Source organism: Arvicanthis niloticus, chromosome 6 (genome assembly GCF_011762505.2).
Source record: "Arvicanthis niloticus isolate mArvNil1 chromosome 6, mArvNil1.pat.X, whole genome shotgun sequence".
NCBI classification, from domain to species: domain Eukaryota; kingdom Metazoa; phylum Chordata; class Mammalia; order Rodentia; family Muridae; genus Arvicanthis; species Arvicanthis niloticus.
Genome location: NC_047663.1, coordinates 1,160,322 through 1,178,693, shown reverse-complemented (window position 1 = coordinate 1,178,693; position 18,372 = coordinate 1,160,322). Strand labels below are relative to the sequence as shown.

The 18,372-nt window shown below is 44.4% G+C and overlaps 1 protein-coding gene across 1 annotated transcript in view; it reads left to right on the top strand.

Annotated features, from left to right (window-relative positions):
* The window catches only part of Foxk2 (forkhead box K2), a 49,107-nt gene that overhangs the window by 19,002 nt on the left and 11,733 nt on the right, over positions 1–18,372 (top strand). Inside the window, exons 2-4 of the mRNA XM_034505884.2 lie at positions 6,858–7,052; positions 9,001–9,148; positions 11,917–12,063. Of these exons, the coding sequence (XP_034361775.1) occupies positions 6,858–7,052; positions 9,001–9,148; positions 11,917–12,063 (490 nt within the window). The remainder of the gene's footprint in view (positions 1–6,857; positions 7,053–9,000; positions 9,149–11,916; positions 12,064–18,372) is intronic.

Sequence of the window (18,372 nt, the reverse complement as noted above, 5' to 3'; positions counted from 1 at the left end):
CCTGGTGTGGCGGATGGGGGCAGTGTGTAGTGTGTACTGTGTGTCTACCTGGTGCGGCGGGTGGGGGCAGTGTGTAGTGTGTACTGTGTGTCTACCTGGTGTGGCGGATGGGGGCAGTGTGAAGTGTGTACTGTGTGTTTACCTGGTGTGGCGGATGGGGGCAGTGTGTAGTGTGTACTGTGTGTCTACCTGGTGCGGCGGATGGGGGCAGTGTGTAGTGTGTACTGTGTGTCTACCTGGTGTGGCGGGTGGGGGCAGTGTGTAGTGTGTACTGTGTGTCTACCTGGTGCGGCGGGTGGGGGCAGGGTCCGCAGTAAGTGCTTTTAGCTGCTGAGCCTTTTCTCAGCCATGTCATTTATTTTTTAAGATAGAGTCTTATACAGCCTAGGCTGGCCTTGAGCTCAGGTAGTTGAAGATGGCCTTGAACTCCTTTTCCTCCCTCCCTCTCCAGTGGGATTGTATAGAGTTATGCTTTGAAAACAAGTGATTCTATTAGTGGACAGTATTCTGAAAGCACATGTTCGTCTCTGATGCTGGATGTGAAGAACTGGGGTTGATGTGAGATGAGAAAAGGAAGCTGTGAGTGGAGGAGACAGTTAGAGTGGAGCCTGCCAGCCACCGTAGGGCATGGTTGGCTGGGTTATTTCTTTTTACTATTTGTTTGCTTTTGAAAATAGTTTGGCCTTGGCTGTCCTAGACTCATCCAGGAGACCAGGCTGGAGTCAAACTCAGGGGTCTGTCTCTGCCTCCCCAGTGCTGGGATTAATGGTGTGCACCACCACCATCCAGCTTCTCTTTTCTCCTTTTAAAATTTTATTTAATTATTTATCCATGTATATATATGTATATATGGACACATGTGAGTGCCAGTGCCTGTAGAGCCCAGAATAGGGAGTCGAATCCCTTTGAACAGTAGCTACAGATACAGCTGTGAGCCACTATGTATGTGGTGCTGGAATTCAAACCCAGGTCTTCTGTGCAAGAATAGCCAGTGTTCTTAACTGCTGAGCCATCTTTCCAGCCCCCATGTTTATCTCTCTGTATTCTCTCTGTCTGTCTGTGTGTGTGTGTGTCTGTCTGTCTGTCTGTCTGTCTGTCTGTCTGTCTTCTGTCTTCTCACTGGACCTGAAGTTGGTCTTTTCTGATAGGCTGTAGACTAGCTGGCCAGTGAGACCCTGTGTTATCGTCTCTCTACCTAATCTAGTACTGGTGTTTGGTTTACATTGCATTTATTTTGACAAAAGTGCTAGGAATCTAAGCTCAGATCTTCACACTTACACTCCCCTTTAATTGTCTTTAAATGCAGGAGGTTGTTGTTGTGTTTCCTTCTATCCAGAAAGAAGTGACATGAGCTAAACTTTAGTTTTTGGAGACAAGACCTCATCTTGTAGCTCAGGCAGTCCTCTTGCTGCACGATTGCCAAGTGTGGCGACTACAGGCCTGTGCCACTGTGCCCAGCTCACTTATGCTTTTTGAATGGATGAATAGTGTGTAGTATAGTGTTGTGGTTGTGTGCAGTCATGTAGTCCTTCAACCCCTGCGGGTCTGACTTCAGTGTGTTCATACTGTGGGTCTGACTTCAGTGTGTTCATAGTGGCCCCCAAGTGTCACCTTCCAGATGGGTTCTCTTTGATACTTCCAAGTCTATTTCCAACTGTTTGGAATTGTTAAATAAAACTGAATGTATTGTCAAAGCATTTGAAATATCTTTTCTTGGGGAGAGAGGGGTTTTCGAGATGGGTTTCTCTGTGCAACCCTGGCTGTCCTGGAGCTGACGTTTTAGGCTGCCCTAAAACTCAGAAATCCACCTGCCTCTGCCTCCCCTGTGCTGGGATTAAAGTGTGTGCTACCACCATCTGCCTGAAATGTTATCTTTTTAACATGTTTTTTGCACGGTTACAGGTTCAGTGTGTTAAGTAAAGGGTAAAGACATTTTCTTTATTCTCTCTGTCTGATGACTAAGGGTCATATAAACTATGAGTTGAGATTTTGCTTAACTAAATAGGCAGCAGCTGGGTACTTTTCTCTAGTGGTATGTGAACCTCTGCTGCTGGCTGCCATGTTGGTGCTGAGACTCCGATGGCCAATAGAGGGCAGGAGTTAACCGCTTGCTTCTTTGCTTGCTTCTCTAGGTAATTTTCTCACTGTTGTGAGAGGATCAAAGGCACTGATAAGTATTGTGGGGATGCACATTGCCTATCAGTAACGATGGAATACTAATTAGTGGTTTAAGGCAGCAGCTTAGTGAACGTACTCCTTCCCATATAAATGTCTGGTTTGCCTCTTTAACAAATAAGGGTATTTTAGAGAAGTCCTGTGAGAAGTGGTACTGTGTTAGGTGCGATGCTTGTGGGTCCACTGGAAGCCTCCAGGTCTGTCTGGTGGACACTGCATATGATTCAGCACTCCCAGCACCTCGTGATCCAGACTGTTAGACTTCGGAGGAAGAAACACAAAGTTGTTCTCACTAAGTGGGGCAGTTGAAGGCTATAATTAACTCCTCTTCAATGCAGGTCAGAGGGGGCTGCCAGGGGATTTGAGATTAGATTTTCAGATCCTTTGCTTTTGGAGTTTGGAGAAGGGACTATAGACCTCCAAAGCAAGTCCCCTGGGAAGGACAGGAGAACAAAGGCTTAGGGTGACAGTGCTCTTGCAGCCCCGCTGTTTCTGTCTTCCAGGATTCCTCCTTGGAGAGAGTGGTGTCCTTCCACAGCCGGTGGATCCATCCTCTTCATAGCTTTTCTGAGTCCACAGAACTACTTACTTGTGCCTTCTTTCTCACTTAAACATTTCTCCAACCCCCCTTGAATCACAGGAGATAGTTACATGATTGTCATTGCTTCTGCCGCTCCTGTAGCCTATCACAGGACGCAGGTCATTAGCATCCATCCTCACTGTCACCCCCCTCACACACTGTCACCCCACACACACACCCTCACACCCACACACATGCTATGCCTCCTTCTCAGCTCTGGAACAACTATCCTGACTTCTAAGCCATAGATTGGGCATCTTTCCCTTTGGATGCATATGGAATAAAGAAGGGACCCTGAGGTGAAGGAATTTGAATGGTATGCTTAAGAAATCAGTCTTATTTCTTTAACAAAACTGTGGCTCATTTCATTTCTGTAAAGTTTTTAAGAATGTGAATTTAGTAAAATTTACTCTACAGATGAACATATAAAATAAGTTTTATTTGGAGCTATCATTGCTGCTATGAATAGTCTCAAGTACTCTTGTTTACATTTGTGAGAAAAGGTCTCATTTAGCCCAGGCTGACCAAGGACATATGTAGCCGAGGATGACCTTGAACTCCTGATTCTCCTGCTGAACTCTCAGGACTGTCATAATTAAAGGCACATACCACCATTCCTGACTTTTGGATATCTTTGGATAGATTTTTAAGTGAGGAAGCTTTTTAAAAGTTTGGTGTGTGTGTGTGTGTCCTACCCAGACCTTTGTGGGTCTTTGTGACTTGAGGATCTTTTTGTGTGCTTATTAGTTATTCTGGTGACATTTTAAAGACAATCCTCTTAAGCTGAGGTATGGTGTGAAGCCTTGCAGTATAAGGAATCATGGTGGGCTTCTGATGTTTCTCCCTGCAGGTGCCTAACTGGTGGAGGACAGTCTTGTTATCAGGAGTCCTGATATACTTTACCCAAAGTCAAATATGTAATTGTCAACCTTATTAGTGATTACATAAAACATTTCTAGACATTATATTCATTTTGCTCAGACCCTGTATAGGTAAAACAAAAGTGATACTTTCTCAGAGTTGATATATGTGCACCTTAAACTGTACAGAGTTATATGTGTGCACCCTAAACTGTAGTGTCTAATCTTTTGACATTTTGGGGGTAAGGACACTACTGTTTGGTTGGTGTTGAGTTTTTAAGTTAATTATTATTGTATAGCAGTAGTATGCACACTTGTCACATAATATGTGTTGGGGTCAGAGGACAACTCTCAGGAGTCTGTTCTTAACTTCCAGCCTTGGTTCTCAGGTGATCAGGGCCACACAGCAGACAGCTGTCTGTCTCAGGTGATCAGGGCCACACAGCAGACAGCTGTCTGTCTGTCTTGCCAGCCCCTGATCATTTTCCTGACTTGGTTGCTATTTTAAGTAACCTTTCTTTGAAGTATACTTTTTATAGAACAGAACAAACCTAGTTTGAAGGAGCCTTTTTAAAGAGTTTGCTTGATGCCCATATACATCCTGGCAGTCTGCCTCTCAGTCTGGAGAATGGAGATGAGATTTACCCTCAGAATTGCATGATCATCTTCCTGAGGAAAGATCAGTTGTAATCTTCAGGATTTCATTAATGCAGTCAGATGGCTCAAACTCCGTCTGTGAACTGCATCTGTGCATGAGTAGGTGGCTCTACAGTTGTTAAGTGGCGCTCTGTTGCCCGGGTGAACTTGTGTGTGCCTGTTCTCCTACTGCTGGATATCTGTGTTACGATGCAGGAGCTGCTCTCTGCTCTACCTGTCTTCCCATTGCCTTGGTTTCTTCTCTTTCTGGTTTGAAGATAGAGCCTCATATGTGCTAGACACACACTCAACCACTGAACTGATCTGGTCCTTCCCTACCTTTTTACTCGTTATTCTGAGATAGGGTCTTACTCTGTAGTCAGGCAGGCCTTGAGCTTGTGATCCTCTCTGTCTCTGCTCTCTGAGTAGCTGGCATTACTGGCCTGTACCACTACTGAGCCAGCCTTTCCGGCAGCAAATTGTCAGACAGAATAGTGGGCGGACAGCTCTTTTCAGAGTCGTTTTTAATAGAATTAGGGGATAGTTGGGACAAAAGTCAAGACAAAACTGTCTGTATAAAGAAACTCAGATGAGTCACTCAGCTTGCTATCACAAGCCTTTGGGATCCTGCATCAGGTCATGAGAGTCCAAAATCAAGGTTCTGTGATAGGTGTGCACAGAAACAAGTCCATCTGTGGAAATGTATTACCTGCTAATGTTTTCATTTATTCATTCGTTTGTTTGTTCACTTAGTTTGTGTGTGAGCACACTGAATAGCTAAGGGCCACTAATGTTACCAAGTTTCAATGTTTATTCAATTCCTGACTGACACAGGTGGCAGTGAGAGTAAATGTGGGCTCACTGGAAGCTCCCCCTCCCCCCTCTTTCTTTCTCTGGCTTTCTCACTCTCTTGCTCTCACTCTTGCTTGTTCTCTCTTCTGCACTTTCTTTTTTTTTTTTTTTTTCTCTACCCTAGGAAGAAGGAGGGATTTTTTCTCTTTAAGAATTTACTGGTTTGGTTTTGTTTTGTTTGTTTTTGAGACAGGGCTCATGTAGCTAGGGCTGACTAGTAATCCTGCCTCTACTTCTGAAGTGTTGGGATTACAGGTGTTTATTGTCACACCAGCTTCAGAATTGAAGTTTAAGAAAGTGTTTTAGGGGTCTAGAGAGATGACTCAACAGTTAAAAAGCATAGGCTGCTCTTGCAGGGGACCCAGATTGAATTCCCAGTAGCCTCATGGGGGCCTGGAACTATCTGTAACTTCAGTTTCAGGAGATATGACCTCTCTTCTGACCTCCATGGGTCACCGGATACACAGACATACATGCAGGCAATACACCCATTCACATATTGGGGGGGGGGGGGGGTAATTAAAGAGAATTAAAGGAGAGAAAACCAGATGTGTTCCACACATCTTTAATCCAAGCATTCAGAGGTCAAGGCAGAGAGGCATGAGGATCTCTGTGAGTTCAAGGATAACTTGGTCCACATAGGATTCTAGGACAGTGGACTGCATAGTGAGACACTGTTCTGAAAGTGGGGAAAAAGAGACAGGGAGAGACAATTCCCAGTCAAAACATTGTTCTAGGGTTTGTGAGGAACCTGAACTAACTCATGAGACCCAAAGATCATGGATGTCAGTATGAAAGAGGTAAGAGAGAAAGAATTGGTCTCAAAACCTGAAATGCAGTGGAACATAGAACCACCGGGGGTGGGGTGGGGGGTAGTTGAGGAAACTCCAAGCCAGGTAGGTGTTGGTTTCCCAGAGGACAGGAACAGTGCTTCGTTACTTGGGGGGAGAGGGATTGGTTGTAAGGAATCTATTGGGAATACTTGAAAACAGATTGATAAGTCAGTTGAACTTGTTTTGTATAACGAGACAACTCTAATTTTAAACTGCCTTTCTATTTAGAGACTGTTTAAGTATGATTGATTTCCATGGGGCTGTATATTAGCGTAAAGGTCTGGTTTGTATCTAAACATAGATGTTGGTAGAGCCTTAGGTCTCTCAGCTCAATGCTCCAGACTGGCTGACTGGATAGTACAGCAAAGGAAACATTGTCAGCTAGTACAGTAGAGGCCAGTAGAAGGATTCTGCCAGAGCTGAAAATGTTCAAAGTGTAACTTTTGTTCAAGTAACGGAAGCTTAGATCTTTCTTAGCCCTTGCTGGGGACCACACCTGGCACACATTTGATTTTTTTTTTTCCTTTTTTGCTCTATAATTTTTATTTTCTAATGGCTGCTCTGAGTACTGTTTCTCTCTGTGTGTCTTTCTGTCTCTCTCACACTATCTCTGTCACTCTCTTCTGTCTTTTTGGGGTGAAGGTGGGGTGTCTCATGTAGCCTAGGTTGCCCTTGAACTTGCTGTTTAGCTAGAGCTGGTCTTGAACTTCTCCTGCCTCCCAAGTGCTGGGTTCACAGGTGTGTGCCACTAGGCTAGTGTTATGAAATTCCTTGTTTGTGGTTTTGCTCATTAGATGCCTTGGTATACATTGTAGGTGTTTTTTGAGGTGGTGAGGACCTGTGTCCTTGCAGGGCCTGTGGGGAAAGCTCGGGTGTCTGGTGGTCGCAGACATGAACTGACCGTCAGGTTCTGTTTTCCAGGTGCACTTTCAGGTTTCCCAGCACAAACATCAAGATAACATTCACAGCCCTGTCCAGCGAGAAAGGAGAGAAGCAGGAGGCACCGGAGTCGCCAGTGAAGCCTGTGCAACCGCACATCTCACCGCTGACCATCAACATTCCAGACACGATGGCCCACCTCATCAGCCCCCTCCCCTCCCCCACGGGAACTATCAGGTACAGCAGAGGCACGAGGTGGCACATCCACAGGTCTTTAAGCATACCCAAAGTGACCCTACCTGATTTTACTGCAGTTGGCTACCAAGAGTCTCCTCAGTTTCCGTGTTGTAAGTTGTAATTCTCACGGGTTGGCAGGTTATGGGATTCTTGTTTTGTCTGCACCCCTTTGGGTTTGTTTTACCAGGGCCATTTCTGTGGTCTTAGAATTGGAATTATCCTTTGGAGTCTGGTGGGCACACCAGTGTTACATAACTGAAGGCAATTGCATTCTTCCCAAAGTCTCCTGAGTTGCTGTAATCCAGAGGTAAGAGTTAGTTAGGGTCCCATGAGCCCCTCTGCCATCCATGACTGATGATGAAGAGGGCTTGCCTTGTGCAGACCCAGACTGAGTAACTATACCTGCTATGAGTTTATGATTACATTGATTGTGTCCTGCCTAGAGTTTGGGATTTCACAGCCATTGTCTCTGTCTTCCTGCTTGTTTCCTGAGCCTTAGAGGGGATAGATAGTGTAAATGCCTTACTTCTGACTGAACCCTCACCTATCAATATTCTAAGAATTGTGGGCATTCGTGACTTTCTCATTTGCTGATGGGCAAGCATTGAGGGAAGCAGTGTGGAGTAGGGCTGGGGCTGGGGTATGTGGGGCAGGGGTGAGGCTGGGCTGTCTGGGGTATGTGGGGCAGGGGTGGGGCTGGGCTGTCTGGGGTATGTGGGGTAGGGGTGAGGCTGGGCTGTCTGGGGTATTCTTCATTGAGGAGCTGACAGACTGTGTAGTTCTATTCTTCCAGATCTCCTCACAGACGGAGAGTGACTGAGGCTCTAGGCACCACACTGAAAGTTGAGATCTAAAACTGTAAGGGGCTAGACGGACGGACGGCTCATTCTTTAGAGCACGTTCTGCTCTTGCAGAAAGACCCAGGTTCAGTTCCTAGTATCATATGGCAGTTCGCAAACATCGACTTCTAGTTCTAGGAAGTCCAACACCTTCTTCTGGCCGTCATCAGAAGTCATCAGGCTTGTGTGTAGTACACACACACACACACACACACACACACACACACTCACTTCAAACATGAAACATAAATCTTTCAAATTTTCTTTTAAGTTTGGGGCTGGAGAAATGGCTCAGTGGTTAAGAGCACTGGCTGCTTTTCCAGAGGATCCAGCCCCAGCGCTCACAGCTATCTGTAACTCCAGCTCCAGGGATCTAATACCTAACACAGGTGGCATACATGCAAGCAAAACACCAGTGCACATAAAATTAAAAAAAAAAAAAAAGAAGTTCCTATTGGCTGTGGTGGCTCACTCTCTCTGGCAGGACACAAGGGACATTGCCTTCCCAGTTTGTCTTCACAGTTACATTTCCTTACACGTAGGAAATATTGCTATTCTCAATTTTTTTCAGTTTTTAAAAATATTTTTAAAAATAAATCTTTTTTAAAATTTTTATTATTTATTTATTTATTTTGGTTTTTTGAGACAGGGTTTCTCTGTGTAGCCCTGGCTGTCCTGGAACTCACTCTGTAGACCAGGCTGGCCTTGAACTCAGAAATCCGACTGCCTCTGCCTCCCAAGTGCTGGGATTAAAGGCGTGCGCCACCACTGCCTGGGTTTTTTTTTTTTTTTTTTTTTTAGTTTAATTAGACATAATAGCACGCAAAAAATCCCAGTACTTAAGAACTGAGGCAAGAAAATTGCTGCACATTAAGACCAGCCTGCAGTGCAGAATGAAGTATAAGAAAAATAAATGGGGCTAGAGAAATGTAACTCCAGCTTGAGGAGATCCCACACCCTATCCTGGCCTCCTTTAGGCATGTGCACAGCACACATGTGGGCAAAACACATAATAAATAAATCTTTAAAAAGAAATGTTTGTTTTCCCTGATCATTGAAGACCAATACTGTGTTTGCTTTAAAGTAGACTCTTTCCCTCTCTTTCACAGTGCTGCAAACTCCTGCCCATCCAGTCCTCGGGGAGCAGGGTCTTCAGGGTACAAAATGGGCCGTGTGATACCATCTGACCTCAATTTAATGGCTGACAATTCACAGCCAGAAAATGAAAAGGAAGCTTCAGGTGGAGACAGCCCAAAGGTGAGTGTTCTGTAGTTGTGGACCTGAGGGCATAATGCAGACATTGGGAACAAGTCTTTTAAGCTAAAACGTTGTTTTAGCTGTTTTTGTTGCTATGATAAAACGCTGGCCAAAAGCAGCTTGGGGAGGAAAGGGCTTGTTTGTCTTGCATTTCCATATAATGGTCCACCATTGAGAAAAGCCAGGGCAAGGATCTGAAAGCAGGAACTGAAGCAGACACCTGGAGAGGAGTGCTGCTTGTTTGCTTGCTTACAGTCCAGAGCCACCTGCCCAGGGGTAGCACTGCTGCTCACATGGTTGGCCTCTTTCATGCCAATAATTAATAATTTAAAAAAATGCACCACAGGCTACTCAGATGGAGGCAAGTCCTCAATTAAGGTCCCCTCTTCCCTGTTGACCCTAGTTTTTGTCAAGTGGACAAAAGCTGACCATCACGGGACATGTGCATCTATGTGGATTTGATTCTCATGTCACTCTGAGTGTGACATAGGCATCAGGATTTGTAGTGCTTTTTTTGTTTGTTTTGTTTTGTTTTGTTTTTGTTTTTCAAGACAGGGTTTCTCTGTGTAGCCTTGGCTGTCCTGGAACTCACTCTGTAGACCGGGCTGGCCTTGAACTCAGAAATCGCCTGCCTCTGTCTCCCAAGTGCTGGAATTAAAGGCCTGCGCCACCACTGCCTGGCTTATAGTGCATTTTTAAAAAATTATTCAACACTTGTGTGAGGATCCCAGGGCAACTATAGACTATATGAAATTGTTAGTAACACAGAAGGGCAGTTGCTGTAGTTAAGAAGAACAATCTGTACATATTGTTACTTCTGCTGTATCATTATAAAATGTGACATACTTACAAAACACACAAAAGCCATGGATGGAGTGAGCAGAACGTAGCCATGTTCCTGTGCACACAGAAGTGGTGTTAGGCGCTGGGTTGAAGTGTCGCAGTAGAAATATGGCAGCTACAGTACCAGAACCGAGAGTGGTTTCTGAACAGGAGCTACAAAGTCTGCTTTACCCGTGTGAGGATATTCTGACCGTTTTCTATGTTAAATTATTTAAAAATAAAAATGGTAGTATATGCTTTAATTTCAGCATTTGGGAGGGAGAACCAGGAGGATTTCTTGAGTTCAAGGCCATCTTGGTCTACATAACGAGTTTTAGTTTATTGGAGGTATATAGTGAGATATTGTTTCTAAAAATGCAAGAATAGCATTTTTAAGGTCAGCAAATAGCTTAGCAGATAAAGGCAGATGTCTAAGTTTGATTCCTGGGATCCACATAGCAGGAGAAGAAAATTGACTTCTGGAACAAATGAGAACATCCTTAGAAACAGGTAAGAAGAACTTGCTAGGAAACACCCTGGCCTCCTGAGCAGGATGGAGGTGCAAGGACACTGCTCAGCCACTTCTCAGATCTGGGTATTTGATGTTCCTGATTCTCTTCCAGCAAAATAATCATTAGCAAAATGTTAGCCCTTTAAGGTGGGATGCTGCCAGTGGTGGGTGGTGTGTTAAGGGTTTCCATTTAGAGAACTGAAAAACATCTCCACACGTCAGCTCATGCCGTCTGAGCTTTCATCAGCCCTCGTTCTTTATGCCTTCTGATTTTGCCATTATCCCTAAGTGCATCTCTACTGAATCGGGATTCAGGGTCTTATTCTGTAGGCTGGCCTTAACTCAACGTGTAGCACAATAGTGGTTTGCTTTAAAACTGTAAATTCTAAAAATACAAGGCAGGGTTGGGGAAGAGTCTGGAGATATGGCTTAGCAGTTAAGAATACTAACTGCTCTTCCCTTCCTGAGGACCTGCTTTAAATCTCAGCACCCACACAGGGCTAACAACTGTTACTCCAGCTCTAAGGGGCCCTGCTCTTTTCTCCTACATGACTTACATGCACGTGCTGGATAGACACACACTCAGGCATCACACCTACACATTAATAAATTACGTATTTCATCTATGAACAGTACACATCCTTGCAGTGATGGTGATCAAACCCAGGCTTATTGCTGAGTGTGCTTTGAATAAGTGGTATCATTTGAATATACTGACTTTTATATATTGCTTCTTTTAATTTACATTGCTTTGCTATTTCCCAGTGCTAGTATGCATTTTCTAGAAGTTCATACAGAAACGAGGCTCCTACACAGGCATGTCCTCGCATGCAGAGCCTTGGCAGTAGATGGGCATTTGAACAGTCCTACCTCAAGTGCCCTTGTGACTTCTGATGTGTGGAAAGATCCCTATCAGAACCACGATTGTGCTGTGCTCGCTCAGAATCACACTTGGACATGCCTGTTCCTCTCCGTGTCACAGGCGCTCCTGATTTGTACTGCGCTGGGCTCTGAAGTCCAGTGGCTTTGCTCATATTTACTGTTTTGTTCTTGCCATTTAAATTTTCTCCTTATGTGATTTTTTTTGTTTGTTTTGGTTTGGGTTGTTTTTGGTTTTCTTGATTATTTCTTTTTGCTTGTTTTGTGTTGTGTTTTTGTTGTTGTTGTTGTTTTTAGAGTTTCTCTATGCAGCAGTCTTGGCTGTCTTGGAACTCTCTTTGTAGCCCAGGCTGGCCTTGAAGTCAGAGCTCTGCCTGCCTCTGCCTCGAGTGCTGGTTCCTCAGGTGATTTTTAATGTTTCTATACATTCTACAGATTTCCAACTAACGTTTCCGGAAGTTTCCCAGTTATATTACTTCTATAATAAAAATACTGTTACAAGAATGCATAAAAGAATACTCTGGAATCTTAGGTGCTTTTTTTCCCCCTAACACAGGATGACTCGAAACCACCTTATTCCTATGCACAGTTGATAGTACAAGCAATTACAATGGCTGCTGATAAACAACTTACCCTAAATGGGATTTATACACACATCACTAAGAACTATCCGTACTACAGGACTGCGGACAAGGGCTGGCAGGTAAGTCTGCCTCAGTTACTGGGATGCTGCTTTTTCTGACCTGGATGTACACCAGAGAGGTCATTAGGGAGGGAGTCTCCTGAGAGCATCCTAGGCCTGATTTCGCCCTGCCCTTTGGTAGAGAGGGAACAGCAGTTCTGGAGAAAACTGAAACAGATGCTTATTCTGTCTGGGAAAAGGCTTTCCCTGGGATGCATAAAGCCTGGGGGATTTTCATTTCTGGTTGTTGAAAATGTTGGGGAGTTTTAAACTAAAGTTCATTCTCCTCTCATGTTCATCCACCTGTGCTTCTGGAAGTACAGGAACTTCACAGTTCACAGAGACTGGTTTTTAAATTGTTTTACCATGGTTATCCTGACTTTGTGTTTAGAATGTAGCTTTTATACTTGGCCTGTAGGTAATACAGATACAGACAGGCCCTGTAATCTCCCCCGTGAAGAGCCTCCAAATTCTTCACCATGCTGCTGTTCTGGGGCCTGGGTTCCCTGGAAGGTTGCTGGTTCTGGTGCTGGTGGTGGGTTTGGGTTTTGTTTTTTAGAGAAAGGGTTTCACTGTATAGTTTACTGGCATTCCTGAAACTCACCGTATAGACCAGGCTAGCCTTGAACTCCTGAGAGGTCTGCTTGGCTCTGGCACTCAGGTGCAGGGATTAATGATATGCATACCTGGTCTCTCTGTAACTTTTAAACCATACACTGCACAGGCTTTTCTCTCTGTGTGTCTAGTATATATTACCACTTACTGGGTGTGTAGAAAACTTTAGGAATTGAAGTGATTTGGAAAAGGGTAAGTTTGCCATGCAGTGTTAAACAACAACAAAAAACAAAGAAGAGAGATGTATTATGATTTTTTTCTTAATTCATAAAATATCCAATAATGACAGCAGTGTTATTTTGGGGCTTTGATTTGATGAATAAAGATCAGTTTTTAAAATGTTCAGTTGAGATTATAATGTGGTTATGTGGGGGTGATTTTTCTGCTTATTGAAAGGAAAAACTTTTAAAAATTAATTTTTTTATATACTTTTTACACTTTTTAAACATTTTATACTTTTTATGAATTAGTCTGCTTACTGGGCAGTGATGGCTCATGCCTTTAATCCCAGTGCTTCGGAGGCAGAAGCAGGTGGATCTCTGTGAGTTCCAGGCCAGAGTGAGTTCTAGGACTGCCAGGGCTCTGTTACACAAAGAAACCCGTCTCAAAAAACAGAAACAAACCAAAAAAAATTATTATGCTCTAGAACATTCTGTGTCAATCAAGCTGACCTTGAAGTCACAGAGCTCTGCCTCTCCTGAGTGTGGGGCTAAAGGCGTGTGCCACCATGCACTGCCCTAAAAGCCCTTTTTTCCTGCAGATGTATAGATGTGTTAACTAGATCCTTGCTACTGACTTTTAAAGAGTCTTTAGTCATAGAACGTGAAAAGTAAGGCCCTCACCTTTCCACCTTCCCTTCCTGATCTGCACAGACTGTGCTTAATAATCTCCAAGAAGTCACGGGATTTGGAGAACATTGCCATCATCTGGTCTGTGTCAAGGGCCTTAACGTACTACATATTGAGTCCCAACTGTATTTAGTAGTTTTTAATCTGTGAACATAGCCTGTGGGCTAGAGGCGTTGCTCTTCAGTAGAATGCTCAGCATGTTGTAGCTTTGATCCTCAGCACTTGCCTGCCCTCCCCAGAATGGACTTGGTGCTTAAAGCACTGGTGACTTTGAAAGGCCCCAAAGAGCATTGACTTTATCCACTCGATCCCATGGGATCTCCTGGGACAGAGTCAGTGTGAGCATGTAAGGACCCTAAGGTCTAAGGGTGTTTTGTTTTTTAATGTTCAAAATGCTGATGATTTGAAATATCAGTTCCCAGGGGCTTTGAGATGAGGTGGTTTTGAAAGCTTGAGTAAGACTCAAGCTATGTGATTGTCTCTTGTCTGTGTGTTTCTGGTATATGTTGCCCCGAGGGATCCTGAGCTCCTGAGGTTTTCTTGCTAAAGAATGCTGTTAACTCTTGTTTTTACTCAGACATGTTCTTCTCTGTACAGATCAAGGTTCATAAAGATGACTGTGTCTCTTACCTGAGTGTGGAATGTTTCATTCCTACTGGCTCCAGATATTTAGCGTGAGAGAGATTAACTGCTCTGGAATCTGTTTTAATTCATAGACAGGCACCCCTACTCACCCACCCCCATACAGGGTCTCTCTGTGTAACAACCCTGGCTGTCCTGGAACTTGCTATGTAGACCAGGTTGCCTTTGAACTCATATCCTCCTGCCTCTGCCTCTCAAGTGCTGGGATTAAAGGCGTGCATTTGTAACGTGCTCCTGTCCTTGGCTTTGGGGTATTGACATTCATTTGGTCTTGTCCTGCCATGAGAGCTCTCCATTGAGTCTGACCTTTCTCTGGGTCAGGAGGAAGACTTCTTAACAGAACAGCTTATTTAAGAACGTTGGATCTCCAGGACTGAGGAAACAGATCAGTTGGTTAAAAAGAGTAAATAAATAAATAAACAAGGTTTGTAGGAGGACCCGAGTTCCATTTTCAGAATTCATGTAAAAAACCTAGGCTATTTGGGAGTCTTTAGGCAAGTTGCAGACCCTGTTTCAAAAATTTCCCAGTATGTTTGGCTCCTAAGGAATGAAACTCCAGGTTATTTTCTGCCCCCTCCCCCCCCGCCCCACAGGCACACATGCACAGCCCCACACACACACATAGTCACACACAGACACACATGCACAGCCCCCACACACACATAGTCACACACAGACACACATGCACAGCCCCCCACACACACACATAGTCACACACAGGCACACATGCACAGCCCACACACACACATAGTCACACACAGACACACATGCACAGCCCCACACATACACACATAGTCACACACAGACACACACACACACATAGTCACACACAGGCACACAGGCACAGCCCACATACACATAGTCACACACAGACACACATGCACAGCCCCACACATACACATAGTCACACACAGACACACATGCACAACCCCCCACACACACATAGTCACACACAGACACACATGCACAGCCCCACACACACACATAGTCACACACAGACACACATGCACAGCCCCCCACACACACAGGCACACACAGGCACACATGCACAGCCCCACACACATAGTCACACACAGACACACATGCACAGTCCCACACACACACATAGTCACACACAGACACACATGCACAGCCCCACACACACACATAGTCACACACAGACACACATGCACAGCCCCACACACACACATAGTCACACACAGACACACATGCACAGCCCACACACACACATAGTCACACACAGGCACACATGCACAGCCCCACACACACACATAGTCACACACAGACACACATGCACAGCCCCACACACACACATAGTCACACACAGGCACACATGCACAGCCCCACACACACACACATAGTCACACACAGGCACACATGCACAGCCCCACACACACATAGTCACACACAGACACACATGCACAGTCACACACACACATAGTCACACACAGACACACACAGACACACATGCACAGCCCCCACACACACACAGGCACACACAGACACACATAGTCACACACAGGCACACATGCACAGTCCCACACACACACATAGTCACACACAGGCACACATGCACAGCCCACACACACACAGGCACACACATGCACACATGCACAGCCCGCACACACACAGGCACACATGCACAGTCCCACACATACACACATAGTCACACATAGACACACATGCACAGCCCCACACACACACAGGCACACACAGACACACACGCACAGCAGTGGGTTTCCAGCTGAGTCCTGATCTCCAGCAGTGTGTTTGCAGGATGGCAGTGTTCTTCCTTCTCATCTCAAATGCTCTGCATCCATAGGACTGCCTCTGGGTCTTAACTTTTAGGATATTACAGGGTCTCTGTGTTGAACAGCTAGCTATTTTGTAATTTACAGAGGAAATTCTACCACAAAATGAGGCAACTAGATTGTATAGAAAGATGGGTATTTGTTTCTTAGGTTTCCGTTTCTGTTTATAGCTCCTCCCCGTTTCATTCCCTATCTAGCAAGTCTCCCTGTGTTGTCTAGGCTGGCCTCAGACTTGAAATGCTCCTGCCTCAGCCTCTTCAGAAACCAGGGTTATAAGTGTACTCTACGCCTGCTTCCAGTGGTTCTTTATAGCTTTACCAGCCAGGTGTTGGGTGTTTGTTGTACTTACAAAAAAGTAGGAAAGGTGGGCTGTCGCCCTGGGAGGGGACTAGAGTGGGTGACAGTGCGCTGTGATGTGGGAACTGAAGCTGCACAGCAGTGTGCGAGCAAGGCTGGGAGCTGAGCCCGGGCTGATTTAGATGTTCTTTATGGTTAGCATTGAAGAACTGCAGCCCTCTTTTTTCTTTGAAGAAGGATGAAGAATTTTTCTTAAGATTACATTCATTTGTAAGAGCAGATTGAAGGCTTGGCCATAGTATGCAGGCCTAAAATAATAACGAAAAATGGGTGCGTTTCTCTTTGTATCTGAACTAAGAATCTTGTTGTTTCCCTTATTTGTAGAGTGTTGGATAAGATATTACAGGTGACCATTTGTGAATTTGACCACATGCTGTGTGCAGATTCTCTGGAAGGGGACCCAGACTGGGTGGAGGCTGTAATATTCAGAACTGAGAGTAGCAGTTCCCTGATCCCAAGCACTGCGTGAGTGTCCTCAGCACATGAGGGGGAGAGGGGCAGCCAGCCTAGTTACTGCCTCCACATTCCCACTGTGACCATGTGCAAGCTAAGTTGTTTCCATGCTAGTGTCGCTGTGGTCTCCGGAATCTTTGGTGATGGGAGCATAGTGTAGCTGCAGTCTCTGAATGTCTCTTCTGTGGCTTTGTGCTCTGAAGGGACAGGGGTCTTCAGTGATGGGAGTGGCTTATCCACAGGAGCTGCAGGGCTTTTCAGGTGGTGTTTTTTGAGTTGACTGACTTTTATCTGAATGATTCAGATGTTGGAATATTTGCCTGTCTATAACAAGATTTCTTAGGGGAAAGAACCAATTTAAATATGATATTCATTGATTTTTTTTTTTTTTGTACACATAGTCAGAGGGTAATTTTTTGTAATTTTGCAGTGTGCCAGTGCTTCATGGCACATGAGGACAGGTGGGGATTTTCTACTTGGAGCACCACGTTTCCTTAAAGTTTTGGATTTGGGTTTTTGAATTAGGGATGTTGACTGAGCCTGTGTTATCTTTGTTTGGGTTGCTTCTCTTAACATACAGCCTTTGACTCTGCCTCTCCTCCAAACCTAAAAGGTCTGAATGCAGCTGGTGAAGGTTTGCCTTCTGTGTTTGATGGGCACCAAGAACAGCCCCCTTTGATTTTCTGGAATTGGAAGAAAGGTTGGTTGTCAGCAATACCTGATAACAAAACATCGAAGCAATATATGTTGGTTTATTCAAGTATTCCAAATCTCGAAAGTCAGACACAGCCAGGCCCCTTCACACTGCCCATGATGTAACTTGGGTCCACAGTCAGAGGCCTTGTTTCCTACCTATGACTAATTGGTTCTGGAACAGTCTCTGGGAATGACTGTAAAGAAATACTGAACATTTGTTAGATTTCTTAGCTGCCTATGACAAGTTAGAACTTCAGGCCATGGCTAGATTTATTAGAATATTAATGGGGAATAGAGAAAATTGAAGTTTTTTGGATATCCCCATATTTTAAGTTATTACCATTTTGAAAGTTTGATTTTTTTAAAATGTACTCAAAGATTGTAAGAATATGAGATAGTAGCTATTAATTTATGACTTTTGTCCTGTGTGTACTTCAGTGTTGTGGCCACAAGCCAAGTGGTCACAAGTCAGGCACTGTCTCAGACCTTGGAAAACCTGAAGCTGAACTTTTTGAAGAAGAATGATGGCTTAGGAGTTGATTTTTCTCTCCTTCCCCAATGGAATTATTGATGAAGATCAAATAATCACATGGATGTACTTTGCAAATACAGAGCCAAGTACTGGACTGGAAGGTGGAGTCACTTATAACTCCTGGTCTTTGCTGACTTGCTAAATAAATACTTTATACTATACTGATGTTCTTTAAATGGCATGACAGATTCTTTCATCAAAAACACTCAGTAATAAACATTTTAAAGGGGTGGCTTGTGTCCGCTGTTTGTCTCCAAACAGAAAGAGTTGGCAATATAGTCTTTACTCCCATCTGGCAGAAGCCAAAGTGGTAATGACAGGCCTATTTCCTACCTTGATAGGAAGAAATGGGAAATGGCAGAGTCTTAACCCTTGT